The 13,470-nt window shown below is 39.5% G+C and overlaps 3 protein-coding genes across 3 annotated transcripts in view; 2 read left to right on the forward strand and 1 right to left on the reverse strand.

The window, feature by feature from the left end:
• The window catches only part of LOC104704167 (BEACH domain-containing protein C1-like), a 14,931-nt gene extending 4,528 nt beyond the window's left edge, over positions 1-10,403 (forward strand). The window contains exons 3-32 of the mRNA XM_019226957.1: positions 5-198; positions 304-1,017; positions 1,365-1,499; positions 1,658-1,762; positions 1,938-2,051; positions 2,155-2,231; positions 2,451-2,532; positions 2,744-3,070; positions 3,216-3,835; positions 4,042-4,126; positions 4,223-4,417; positions 4,611-5,159; positions 5,246-5,389; positions 5,468-5,926; positions 6,103-6,245; positions 6,343-6,412; positions 6,521-6,604; positions 6,729-6,785; positions 6,893-6,961; positions 7,052-7,138; positions 7,226-7,342; positions 7,468-7,617; positions 7,727-7,787; positions 7,889-8,009; positions 8,119-8,215; positions 8,301-8,414; positions 8,503-8,845; positions 8,938-9,689; positions 9,792-9,914; positions 10,116-10,403. Of these exons, the coding sequence (XP_019082502.1) occupies positions 5-198; positions 304-1,017; positions 1,365-1,499; positions 1,658-1,762; positions 1,938-2,051; positions 2,155-2,231; positions 2,451-2,532; positions 2,744-3,070; positions 3,216-3,835; positions 4,042-4,126; positions 4,223-4,417; positions 4,611-5,159; positions 5,246-5,389; positions 5,468-5,926; positions 6,103-6,245; positions 6,343-6,412; positions 6,521-6,604; positions 6,729-6,785; positions 6,893-6,961; positions 7,052-7,138; positions 7,226-7,342; positions 7,468-7,617; positions 7,727-7,787; positions 7,889-8,009; positions 8,119-8,215; positions 8,301-8,414; positions 8,503-8,845; positions 8,938-9,689; positions 9,792-9,914; positions 10,116-10,163 (6,236 nt within the window). The 3' untranslated portion in view covers positions 10,164-10,403. The remainder of the gene's footprint in view (positions 1-4; positions 199-303; positions 1,018-1,364; positions 1,500-1,657; positions 1,763-1,937; positions 2,052-2,154; positions 2,232-2,450; positions 2,533-2,743; positions 3,071-3,215; positions 3,836-4,041; positions 4,127-4,222; positions 4,418-4,610; positions 5,160-5,245; positions 5,390-5,467; positions 5,927-6,102; positions 6,246-6,342; positions 6,413-6,520; positions 6,605-6,728; positions 6,786-6,892; positions 6,962-7,051; positions 7,139-7,225; positions 7,343-7,467; positions 7,618-7,726; positions 7,788-7,888; positions 8,010-8,118; positions 8,216-8,300; positions 8,415-8,502; positions 8,846-8,937; positions 9,690-9,791; positions 9,915-10,115) is intronic.
• On the reverse strand, positions 10,489-12,240 carry LOC104699808 (methyltransferase-like protein 13). The gene is made up of 8 exons (XM_010415201.2): positions 11,976-12,240; positions 11,740-11,853; positions 11,576-11,644; positions 11,459-11,478; positions 11,316-11,368; positions 11,151-11,181; positions 10,978-11,059; positions 10,489-10,892 (listed from the first exon to the last, which is right to left on the reverse strand). Exons 1-8 carry the CDS (start codon positions 12,157-12,159, stop codon positions 10,690-10,692), a joined length of 756 nt encoding a protein of 251 aa, XP_010413503.1. The 5' UTR covers positions 12,160-12,240; the 3' UTR covers positions 10,489-10,689.
• The window catches only part of LOC104704168 (fasciclin-like arabinogalactan protein 10), an 8,031-nt gene continuing 7,523 nt past the window's right edge, over positions 12,963-13,470 (forward strand). Inside the window, exon 1 of the mRNA XM_019227353.1 lies at positions 12,963-13,470. Coding sequence (XP_019082898.1) covers positions 13,037-13,470 — 434 coding nt within the window. The 5' untranslated portion in view covers positions 12,963-13,036.

A 13,470-nucleotide genomic window follows, 5' to 3' on the forward strand; every position in this document is an offset into this window, starting at 1 on the left:
TGGACAATTCAAGAGAAAGACTCTGTGAACACTTTTTCTCTAGATGGGAATGCACGTCAAGTGGGGGAAGTTAATGCATTGGTTGATGAACTTTTGGTGATTATTGAACTTCTAATGGGAGCAGCATCTCCTTCGTTTGCTGTTGCTGATGTCCATCTATTACTTGGGTTCATAATTGACAGTCCACAACCAAATCAGGTAACACGTTTCTTAGTGGCTCTTCATAATTATTAAACATACATGTCGTTTCTCAGTATTTTAATATATTTGCTCTGACATCATTCAGTTCTTACCTCTATTTAGGTTGCAAGGGTGTTGCATCTCATGTTTAGGTTGGTTGTACAGCCAAATGCTGCAAAGGCGCATACGTTTGCAGAGGCATTTATCACATCTGGTGGGATAGAAACACTTCTTGTTCTGCTCCAAAGAGAAGCTAAAACTGGTGAGGAAGGCATCGCAGATTCTGTAGTTAAGGGTGAAACAAGTGTGCCAACTATTCATAGTGAACAGATTCAACACAATGGGCCTGGTTTGTTAAAGCAGTTGGATTCACTTCCGCAAGATAATGAGGATGACCCTCATGCTCTTAATGATAGTGTAGGATCTTTCAAGGAATCAGAGTCAGTTCAACAAGAAAAATCACATGGATCTGCGACTGTCATTTGTGATAGTGACTCAGTTACCATCTCTAATTCCATGAATGCTGACAGAGTATCCTCTGTTTCTGAAACTCCATTCAATAATAATGCAAGAAACAATGTTGACGATAGAGATCGTGTCATGGTTGGGATCATTAGATTGATCGGTGTATTGATTTCGAAAGGGCACTTAAAATTTTCCATTGATGCCGAATCTGATGTCATGAGTAACCTCATGGGTAGTGGGTTTCATGAAAATGGTGGAACAATGTTTGATGATAAAGTCGCATTGCTTCTATTTGCTCTGCTGAAAGCATTTCAAGCAGCTCCAAACAGACTGATGACCTACAATGTCTACACAACTTTGCTTGGGGCTTCGGTATGATTTTTGATCTTTTATTTGTTTGATCTATCTTAAACAATGGCTGGCTTAAAGGTGAATAATGGTGGAAAAAGAGAGAACAGTATGGTGTTTTTAAGTTTAAACTTTTTTTGTACCCTGTTACAAAGATCTCTGAAATCTAAAGGTAAAGGTAAGGAGAGCAAGTGCTCGCTGTCATCTGTCTAACCTATATGGATCATCATAAGCCATGGCTATTTCGATGTGATTATTCTGATCAAAAGTCAGAAAAAGATTGAGAGAATTTCCTTTTTTGGTGATAAACTTACTGTTTTAGATTATGACATGAGATTAAATTTAATTGCATACCTGGCTCTTTCTTGCAGATCAATGCTTCATCAACTGAGGATAGCCTGAACTTTTGTGATTCAGGTCATCGCTTTGAACACCCTCAACTAATGTTGATCCTCCTGCGTTCTCTACCATTTGCATCTAAGGCTCTACAAAATCGAGCACTTCAGGTATAAATGTCATAGTTAAAGACACTTTTGTGCATGTCCATGAATATTTGTTCAAAAGGAAGAGTATGCACCAAATGCACTTGTGAAAGTGCTTTACACACTTCTACTTGCCTAGTGTCCTACAATTTCTCTTTCTGAACTCACTCTTTCTCCGTCAGGATCTTCTATTTTTGGCTTGTAGCCATCCGGAAAATAGGAGCACTCTGACAAAAATGGAAGAGTGGCCTGAGTGGATCTTGGAGATTTTGATCTCAAACTACGAGGTATAAATCCAACCTTAAACCTTTTAAAGGTCTCCTTCATGATTATTGTATTAGTAATGAGCCAAATTGGATGTATGTACACAAGTGTGATAGGGCAAGTTACATTTTAGCTGGAAATTTATTAAAGTATGTACCAGCATACTCTAAAAATGCTGACTATTGTGCGTACACACAGAGGGATGCAGGAAAACAATCTCCTTCACCCGGTTCTGCTGAAGTGGAAGATTTGATTCATAACTTCTTGATCATAATGTTGGAACATTCGATGCGCCAGAAGGATGGCTGGAAGGTATATTTGTTTTTTTCAGCGGTCTACCATATTAATTCCTTTTCACTTTTTTGATTGTGTTTTTTTTTTTTTTACATTTCTCGCGACTTCTGATCCTTTACAGGATGTTGAGGCTACAATTCATTGTGCAGAGTGGCTTTCTATCGTTGGTGGGTCTAGCACTGGAGAGAAAAGAATGAGGTAAATTCATGTACTACTGCGCCACATTTTACGCTTTCCTTTTGGGATGACAATGACCTTTTGAGTGTCATCTTTTTTTTTTTTGTAACATTTTTAGTTTTTGAAGGTCTCTTGTGGATAATATTGTTCTTATACTGTATTGCTTCTTCCAATGTACTCTGAGAGATACATGTTTCTGTTCAATTGTTTTTACACTTTTGTCTTTCTACTTTTTCAAAGGCGTGAGGAATCACTTCCAATTTTCAAAAGAAGGCTTTTGGGTGGATTGCTAGACTTTACTGCCAGGGAACTGCAAGCTCAGGTAACTCCTTTTTTTTTATATCTTATTGACTTATATAAGTCATTGATAGAGAAATACGAAGATCGTCTTACACATGCATTCTATAGTTGACATTCTAGGGGCGTTCCTTCACAAGAAAATATAAACCTTTTGAAGCCTTGCGTTTTTACCTGTGTTGTGATATTGGGCGACTGCTTTTAGTTTGACTTACACGTTATACTTTTTCACACAGACTCAAGTTATAGCTGCAGCATCTGCTGGTTTCGCGGCAGAGAGTCTAACACCAAAAGATGCAAAGGCTGGAGTAGAAAATGCTGCTCAGCTTTCAGTATTTCTTGTGGAAAATACAATTGTGATTCTGATGCTTGTCGAAGATCATTTGAGAATACAAAGCAAGCAGAATTGTGCTGCAAACGCAGTTGATGTTTCTCCATCTCCTCTCTCTCTTGTTTATCCTCTCAACAATCGTTCACGGATATTGCCAACAGTCGCAGAATCATCAGAGGTTTCAAGTAGCCGTGCTTCAGTGTCCAGTGATTCAGGAGGGGTACATTTAGATGTAAGTTACTCTTATCTCTGGATCAATATGTCTCCCTTGTTTATTGGCTTTATTTACTCTTTGCTTTTATAACACCATTGAAGAAAATATAATCTGCTCATCTATTTAACTTTCTACTAATTTCCTGCATTTACTTTTTATTCAGATACTTGCTTCAATGGCCGATGCAACTGGTCAGATTTCAACAGCTGTAATGGAGCGTCTTGCTGCAGCTGCTGCAGCTGAGCCTTATGAATCTGTTTCATGCGCTTTTGTTTCATATGGAAGTTGTACCATGGATTTGGCTGAGGGTTGGAAGTACAGAAGTCGATTGTGGTATGGTGTTGGACTTCCTAAAACTAGTTGCTTTGGTGGTGGTGGAAGTGGTTGGGACTCTTGGAAACATGCTTTACAAAAAGATGCTCATGGAAATTGGATCGAACTTCCTTTAGTTAAAAAATCAGTATCCATGCTTCAAGCCTTGCTGCTAGACGAGTCTGGACTTGGAGGTGGCCTAGGAATTGGTGGAGGATCTGGTACCGGGATGGGAGGGATGGCAGCACTCTACCAGTTACTAGATAGTGATCAACCTTTCTTATGCATGCTTCGAATGGTACTTTTGTCTTTGAGGGAAGAAGACCATGGTGAAGATAGTCTGTTGATGGAAAATTTAAGTTCTGAAGACGGGTTTTCCGGTGGACTGCAGTGCCCCTTGGGGAATTCTGCCTCATCAGATATCAGTTCTCAGATGTCTATGCGACAATCACCATCGGCTTTATTATGGAGGTAAAGTAATGACATCTTTTTCTCCCTATGCGGATTTGCGAATTATGACCATATGCTTTAAGTATCTTTAGACTTGATCTTGTCACAAAATTAGAATGCAGGGCACATTTTAGATGCTGCATGCCTTCTAAATGGTTGTTTTCTCCTATTATGTAGTTTATCTAGAGAAGTTAATTACTACTTTTTTTTTTTTTTTAAACCTCCAGTGTGCTATCTCCTGTTCTAAACATGCCAATAACTGATTCAAAGAGGCAGAGAGTATTGGTTACTACATGCGTTCTATACTCTGAGGTTAGCTCTTCCCTAAATAAGGCCCCATGATTAATAATGCTCACTTTGTTTTATTTTGTGGTTTTTTTTTTAATTCTGATTCCAAGTCTGTTGCAGGTATGGAATGCTGTCAGCAAAGACAAAAAGCCACTACGTAAGCAATATCTAAAGGCTATTTTACCACCATTTGTTGCAATTCTTCGACGATGGCGACCTCCTTTAGCTGGCATACATGAACTTGCCACTGGTGATGGTATCAATCCCCTTGTGGTTGATGATCGTGCTTTGGCTGCTGATGCACTCCCCATTGAGGTTCCTTAAATCTGTATACATACCCTTTAGTTGCTATCATATTTGTCACATATTGACCCATCATTCATTTCTAGTTTCTGCTACTGCTGCTTTATCCCTTAGAAAAATTCTGTCTTCTTTTCAACTTAAGATTTACTTCAAGCTTGTCGCGGGTTATTAAATAGTCCTATCCTTACTTTTTATTTTATTTTAGGCGGCTATTTCTATGATTTCTCCGGAATGGGCCGCTGCTTTTGCATCGCCTCCTTCCGCAATGGCACTGGCAATGATAGCTGCAGGGGCAGCTGGTTGGGAAGCACCGGCACCTCCAGCACCTCCACCTCTTAGGCGAGACTCTTCATTGCTTGAGCGTAAAAGTACCAAACTTCAGACATTTTCCAGCTTCCAGAAACCCTTGGAGGCTCCAAACGATGATTCACCAGGTCGACCAAGAGATAAGGCTGCTGCAAAAGCGGCAGCTCTGGCAGCTGCACGCGATCTTGAACGGAATGCCAAGATTGGTTCTGGGAGAGGTCTTAGTGCTGTTGCAATGGCCACATCTGCACAGCGGAGGACTATTAGTGATATGGAACGTTTACAGAGATGGAATGTCTCTGAAGCCATGGGAGTAGCATGGATAGAGTGTCTCCAACCAGTGGATACAAAATCAGTTTATGGAAAAGATTTTAATGCTTTGTCCTACAAATTTATTGCTGTACTTGTTGCAAGCTTTGCCTTTGCACGTAACAAGCAGAGATCTGAGGTCTGCTCTCTGCCCTTGTCACACTTTGTTTTCTTCTTGAAGGAGGTACATACACTAATCAACATTTATTGATTAAACCTCACCAGATTGACAGGCGTATGCAAAATGATAAAATAGTGAGAAATCGCTTGTGCATGGGAATCAGTGGTTGGCGCAAATTCGTTCGTTATTTGATAGAGATGAGATGCTTCTTTGGACCATTCGGAGAACACTTATGCAGTCCCAAACACGTAAGCTACACTGTTTTGTTTTATTTTTAAAACATTTTGAAAACTTTTTCCAGTGATGTAACATTATTATATATGCAGGTTTTCTGGAAACTGGATTCTATGGAAAGTTCTACGAGGATGAGACAATGTTTAAGGATGAATTACTCTGGTACTAGTCATCTAGAGACAACAAGAAACTATGATGATCAGACAGACTTGAAGAATAATCACGATAACTTGGATTCTCTATCAAATGCACCTGTTCTTGCTGTTGAAGCAGTATCAACGGAAATAATGTGTGAAGATGATGAACATGGAGATGCCGACGATCTTGAAATAGAGGGTAATGTTGGAGAACACAAAGGGGAAAACGAAGAGAGGAGATCTGGCTCTCTTGAAGATGCAATAACACTGTCAACTGGAATTAACGATCATCAACCTTTGAGTGAACATGATATGGTTCAAAATTCTACAGAAGTAGTTCTCAGTGAAAGGATTGTTCTTGAAATCTCCTCTTCTATGGTCCGGCCACTAAGGGTTGTGAAAGGAACCTTTCAAGTATGCTCTGACTATCGTTACATATTTATCTTTTGAATAAGTAGCTGACACCAATCAATGTTGCATTGGTAAACAAGAAAGTAAACAGAGTATAACCAACCAGATTTTGTAAAATATTACGTAGAGCTGAGATATTGTATCGCTAGTTTCTAATGGTTGTTTTCTGATTTTCTCAGATTACTACACGGAGAATAAATTTTATTGCTGACATCAGAGAAGACCAACATTTGGATGAAAATTCAGATGGTTCAAAATCAAGAGATCAAGAAAGAGATCGTAGTTGGTTGATGTCTTCTCTGCATCAGATTTATAGCCGACGGTAAAGTTTCATCATCTATGTTGTCACTAGCTAACTATTTCTCTCCCTTATTATGTAAAATAGAAAGGAGACCTTTGTTAATATTTTTCTTTCACAGGTACCTACTGAGGAAGAGTGCTCTGGAACTATTTATGGTGGATCGCTCAAACTTCTTCTTTGATTTTGGGGTATCTAAAAAACTCTCTCTGTTACATTATATTTATCTCTTTCCTTGGATTTTCAAGTCTCTCGCTCCTCTCACCAATTACTTTTATGATGTTTGATGAACACCATAGAACACCGAGGGACGAAAAAATGCTTGTCGGGCTATTGTTCAAGCAAGGCCTCCTCTTTTGAAAGATATTTACTTGGCAACTCAGGTTTGGTTTTTTCTTCCTCCGTATGCCCATTATTTAGTGCATGCATGGTGGCAAAAGCTAGGAACCAAGCTGAGTAAATATTTCCTCTGTGCTACAAAACTTACGTAAATTGTTTACTTTTTAGAGGCCAGATCAACTTTTGGAAAGAACACAGTTGATGCAGCGGTGGGCTAGATGGGAGGTAACCAAAGAATAGCCTTCATTTAAGTCAAGCAATTTCATTTATTCCCCTAAATAAACATCTGGAAGAGAAGTAATTCTAGCTGGATCCTTGTATCTTTTCTGCAGATCAGCAATTTTGAGTACCTAATGCAGCTCAACACATTGGCTGGGCGGAGTTATAATGACATCTCTCAGGTAAATCTTGTGCTAGTGAGAATGCTTTTCTTATGTGAAATATATCGTTTACTTTTGTGTTATCTTTATCTATTATGTATGTCTTTGCAGTATCCTGTTTTCCCATGGATTCTGTGCGACTATACATCAGAAATTCTGGACCTTTCAAATCCATCTAACTACAGGGATCTTTCCAAGGTGCTACTACTTGTATTTTGGCTCTATGCCTGCATATATTCCATTAAACTGAAAACTGATTGGAAATGTGGGTCTGTATATGTGCAGCCAATTGGCGCATTGAACCCGGAGCGACTGAAAAAGTTTCAAGAACAATACTCTAGCTTCGAAGATCCAGTCATCCCGAAATTCCACTATGGTTCACATTACTCAAGTGTTGGAGTAGTAGGTTATCTTCTCTATGATATCTGCCACAATTGCTTCCATTTACGATATATAGTTGGATAGAGTTTTCACTTATGATGGTCCCTGCAGATGATTTATCATTTGTTTTTATCTCTTGTGGATAGGTGTTACATTATCTAGCTAGAGTTGAACCTTTTACTACCCTTTCAATTCAAATGCGAGGTGGGAAGTTCGATCCTACAAACCGCATGTTCTCAGACATTGCAGCCACTTGGAAAGGAGTTCTCCAAGATATGAGTAATGTGAAGGAGTTGGTAAGAATTGGCTCCTCCCAAAATCACCAAATCTAGTAGCTTTAATCATTTTCTTCTTCTTTTCAAGTGCAGAGCGTAGCCATATTCATGCCTCTCATTTTGCTTGTAGGTTCCAGAGTTGTTTTACTTTCCTGAGGTGTTGACTAACGAGAACTTGGTTGACAAGCTTGGTATGGGTTTATTTCTTATTCCTTTTCTTGTCCAGACAAAATGTTACTCCTGAAACAAGATACCATCTTAATATGATGACATTGTTCTTTTTACCCATCAGATTCTGTAAAACTTCCTCCTTGGGCTAAAAGCCCGATTGACTTTGTACACAAACAACGAATGGCTCTTGAGAGCGAGCATGTCTCGGCACATTTGCATGAATGGATTGATCTCATTTTCGGGTAGGTTTTCTTCTTGGACTGACACCTTGTATCTACAAAAAAAATTCTGTGTAAGATTAGTTAAATTTGTTTTATGACTTACGTTTTTCTTATGAACTTATTCGTTTAGGTATAAGCAACGTGGAAAGGAAGCTACACTGGCAAATAATGTTTTCTTCTACACTACCTACGAGGGGACTGTTGATATTGATAAGATCACAGATCCAGTAAGTTATCTTTGTAGTACTATTGGAGTTTCTCAGTTTCGGTATTACCTTATTTCTGAAACTTTCATGTGGCTATTTGATGAAGGTAAAACGACAGGCTACTCAAGACCAGATAGTTAATTTCGGGCAAACGCCTTCGCAGCTATTGACTGTGCCTCACATTAAAAGAATGCCTCTAAAAGATGTCATTCATATGCAGGTAAATGCTTATGTAAAACATTCATAGTTCTTCCTCTGTGCTAAATTTTACCATTCAAACTTGACAAACACCTTAAATTCTTGTTTAGACCATCTTCCGGAATCCAAAAAAGATAAAACCGTATCCTGTTCCAGCTCCAGAACACTGCAACTTACCTGCTGCAGCCATCAAGCCATCTTCGGATACTATTGTGATTGTTGACATGAATGTGCCTGCAGCACATATTGCACAACACAAGTGGGAACCAAACACTCCTGATGGCCAAAATACTCCTTTCATCTTTCATCACGGGAAGCCGAGTTCAACTGGCGGAACATTGATACGCATGTTCAAGAGTGACTGGGAATATCCCCAAGCACAAGCATTTGCCTCATCAGGAATCAGAAGTTCGTCTGTCACTGCTATAACTAACGACGGAGAAATTATCACTGGTAAGAACTTTTTAAGGCTTTGAGCTCTGTGAAAGTTTGGTGATTGGTAATATATTTCATCGTTTTATTGAAAATCCATGTATGTTAATTAGGTGGACATGTGGATAACAGCATCAAGGTAGTCTCATCTGATGGAGCGAAAACACTGGAAACAGCTTTTGGTCACTGTGCTCCTGTAACATGTCTGGCTCTGTCTCCAGGCAACAACTTCCTCGTGACAGGTTCTCGAGATGCAACTGTTTTGTTGTGGAGATTTCACAAGGGATTCACATCTCAGACAAGCGAGTCTGAGCAGACAACAAGCTCTGTAACACCTTCTTCCGTAAGCAGCAACAACTTGGCGGACAAATCCAAAAAGCGTCGCATTGAAGGGCCCATACAAGTGCTCCGTGGCCACCAAAGAGAAATAAGTTGTTGCTGCGTTAGCTCAGATCAAGGGATCGTCGTTTCGTGCTCAGAGTCATCAGATGTTCTATTGCATTCCATAAGGAAAGGTCGACTAATAAGACGGCTTGTTGGCGTTGAGGCCCGTGCTCTTTGCATTTCTTCAGATGGAGTTATAGTAGTCTGGAGTAGCTCAGAAAGTTCTATCAGCACGTTCACCATTAATGGAGTTCTCATTTCCAAAGCAAGACTTCCTTCCTCTTGTACCATAAGCTGCATGGAACTATCCATGGACGGACAAAATGTTGTGATTGGCGTGAACTCATTTTCCGACATTGATGGATCGAGGAGTTTTAACAACGTTACTAGTGAAGAAGATTCATCAAATAGAAGCAAAGAAGTAGAGAGATTGGATATACCATCTCCTTCAATTTGCTTCCTCAACTTATACACTCTCCAGGTGCTACTATAAGAACAATTTAATTAATGCAAACACTAAATTGCTCTTGATTTCTTTTCTAGGATATTGTCTCCTAACAAGCCAAAAATTAATCTTCTGTAGGTATTTCATATGTTGAAGCTTGGTGAAGGGCAGGGTATAACCGCTATGGCTCTGAGCACAGACAACACTAACCTCTTAGTTACCACAGAAGATGAACAGCTGATCATCTTCACAGATCCAGCTGTAAGTTTTGTTACTCTGTTCGCATCGCTTCTACATTAATTGCTACCATCTACTCCAGTTACAAGACCCCTAATGGTTTTGTATCAGTTGATATAACTTTCTGTCATTGCCTTGTAGACTTGAAAATATCTTGAACTATAAAATCAGCAAAAGATCATAACATAGTAAGAAAACATAACCTATGTTTGTAATTGTTTGCAGTTACGCTCGAATGAGGTGGATAAGACACTGAAGCTTGGCTCAGAATGACGAAATGTTTGTAACTGTTTGGACAATATCAACATCAATTCACCGTGAAATGTCTCACTCCAAGATCTGTCGGACGAAACTTGCAGCCGAGCAACAATGGAGTTGCAGAGGGAAGTTAGTTGGCTAATGATGGGGAAGAAGAAGAAGCTAAGAACGGATATTTAATGGTGCATTATTCAAGATATTGAATTCAAAAAACCAACTCCGACTTCTTGATTCTTAAGCTTTTTTTCTATATTCTTGCCATGTAGTGCTTTCCTTTCTATTTTGTCAAATTATATTACAGTTTTGAAACATAGAATATCCCATTAGACTTTGAAGAAGATAAGAAAGAAGATGTTTATTCGTATAAAAGAGAATTATGAGTTGCTTGAGCAATTCCAGCTCGGACCTATCAATTGGGATAGATCACAAGACACATACAAAATACAACAACAGATCGACTGATCAAAATAGGGAACACGAAGACAAACACACGTGCACAATTTTGCATTGATTTTAGCCTCCATGCCACCCACAGACATCACTACAAAACATCGGACATTAATGGGTATGAGGGTAGTTGAGCTTCTTCTTCGTCCATCTTCTTGCATATGTAAATAAAATGGGAATCAGGATCCTCCAGAACATAATCATGTGGCAACATTCCCTCGCTTGTCAGAGGTATAGCTTCCATACACGATTTTTCTGACGAGATGCAACTTTCCGGCCTTTGAAATCCTGGTCTTGCTGCAAGAAACCTCAAAGGAATGAAGCAAAGAAGAACACAATTCATAAGAAATTTTTACAGGCAAGAAAAAAGATGAGAGCTTACGTATAATGTATAAGGAGATCTTCCAGTTGTAAGCAGGACGAGTCAAATGAGTCATTCTCACTCTGGGATCACCGTAAGTTATCTACCAAAACAAACACAAAATATCTTACATATCTTCTAGTAACAGTGACAATGACTATGAACAGTTTCAGACATAAGTAAAAGTATATTACCAAAAAGTAGGTCCCTCCTGGTTTAATCAGCCTGCAAAATGAAAGAGAAGAGTTTTGTTGGTTCATATAAGAGGGAATACATATCAAAATAGAATCCAAAAATGGCATAGAATCTATATGAGATGATGATCCAGGAGGAGCAGCCATGATATTACTATTAGTGACCTGCTAACTTCACCCAACATTCTGGTAGCACTTAGAGGAGCATCATTGCCACACTGGAATCCACCGTACCACACAAAAGAAGAAAACTTTTAAAAAAACGCATGTAGACATGAATACGAGAAACAAAGGATCAGATTCCGTACCATCAACGAATCAAGGGTTCCTACACAATCCAGCAGCCACTTCAAATAAGCTTTCCACCATAATAAAACCAAACAAACAAAAAGAAAGAACAGAGCAATTGGCTGGCTACAACATACCTTTATCAATGACAGTATCAAAGTACTCGTCCTCAAAGTAGCTCATATCTCTAACATCCATTTGCATATCTGTTGGGTAAACAAACAGAGTATATGACCTCTAGAAGATTCTTACTTTAATTATATTTAAAGTATTTAGTTGATTTAAAAAAAGAAAGTGTTACACTTGAGCTGAGGAACAGAGGAATATTTGGTTTGCATCATCTCAATAGCCACAGAAGAGATATCAACATTCATAATGTCCTCGTACCCGTCCTTGACCATATCCTCTGACATCACTGCACCAAAGAGAAGATAAACAATTGGATGATGCTTCTTTCGAAAGTCAAATTCAATCAATGGTAAGAGTAAGTTGTTTGAAAGGCAATTGCAAGTGGAAAGAAGAGAGAGATTTATTTACGGGAGTTGCCACAGCCAACCATGAGGACACGTGAACAAGTAGGGACGAAGCTGCGGACAAAAGGACGGAGAGAAGAGTAACGTTGGTACCAGTCGAAGTCAAGCGCGTCTTGCACGTAACGAGCGTCCCAGTAATGAGCGTCGCCATAGTTGTAAGTGTTGCAGCTCGACACGTCCCTCTCCATCTCTCTCTCTCTCTCTCTCCCTCTCTCAAAAAGATCCGATCTGAGATTCTGCGGCGGAGCTTTTGTCTTCGGTCGTTTGTCTTTGACCGGCTTACGCAGTTTGGGCTTATTACAGGCCCAGTATAAAATCATGTGAAGCGGAAGAGTGACACGTGCTCACACGTGTTATTAGCATTGTTAATGGGCTTAAATCATGGGATAAAGCCTCATCTCCGCCCGTTATTAATGGTTAACTGATTCGGGAAGGTTTCGTTGATGAGTTTATAACACGATATTATAAATATTAGTGCTTTGTCGGGAAATTAGAACCTTCTTTCCATTTCTAAAAGATGATACCAACTACTTATTGACCAAATATTTAAAAATTGATACCGACACTTACTAACACAAACACTAAACTTTGAATCCTTTTGAGATCAATGCCTTTTCAAATCTAAGCAGCAATGAGTAAACTCAAATCAATTTGCTGTAGCCTCAAGTGTTGAAAAAATTAATATATTAGTGCTGTAGTTAGCTAGTTGACCATGTTTAACATGGTCTTGATTTAAGTCTTAAGTTAAGACTCTTCGTAAACATTAAATCATTACCAAATCATAGGGAATGACGTCAAAAAAAATAGTGTAAAATTATAACGGTTGCTTTTGGAAAAGAAGACCAAAGCCCTTTTCGTAATTTCAGGCTCTTTTAGCAAAAAGCAAGCACGTGTTCTCAAATTAACCATAGTTAAAACCTTTCAAATATGTATAACCATGGTTAAAATGTTAGCTAACCTCTTTTTTTAATAAAACCAAACCCTTTTCTTCTTTCATCTCTCTCTCGTTGTCTTCTCACTTTCTCTCTACTCCCACAGACTTCAACTCAAACGTCACAAATTCCAATGGCGGCATCACGAGCTTTCTCTCTCCTCGCACTCGCTCTATCTCTCCTCGCAGTCGCTTCCACCGCCTTCGGCCATAACATCACTCAAATCCTCTCCGATACACCGGACTATTCATCATTCAACAGCTACCTTTCCCAAACGAAACTCGACGACGAAATCAACAGCCGAACTACCATCACCGTCCTCGTACTCAACAATGCCGCGATGTCTTCCCTCGCCGGAAAACACCCACTCTCCGTCGTCAAGAACGCTCTCAGCCTCCTCGTCCTCCTCGACTACTACGATCCTTTGAAACTCCACCAGCTCTCTAAAGGCACAACTCTCACCACCACGCTTTACCAAACCACCGGACACGCTCCCGGAAACCTAGGGTTCGTCAACGTCACCGATCTCAAAGGAGGCAAAGTAGGATTCGGCTCCGCCGCTCCTGG

Source organism: Camelina sativa, chromosome 7, assembly GCF_000633955.1.
Source record: "Camelina sativa cultivar DH55 chromosome 7, Cs, whole genome shotgun sequence".
In the NCBI taxonomy this organism is placed as follows: Eukaryota; Viridiplantae; Streptophyta; class Magnoliopsida; order Brassicales; family Brassicaceae; genus Camelina; species Camelina sativa.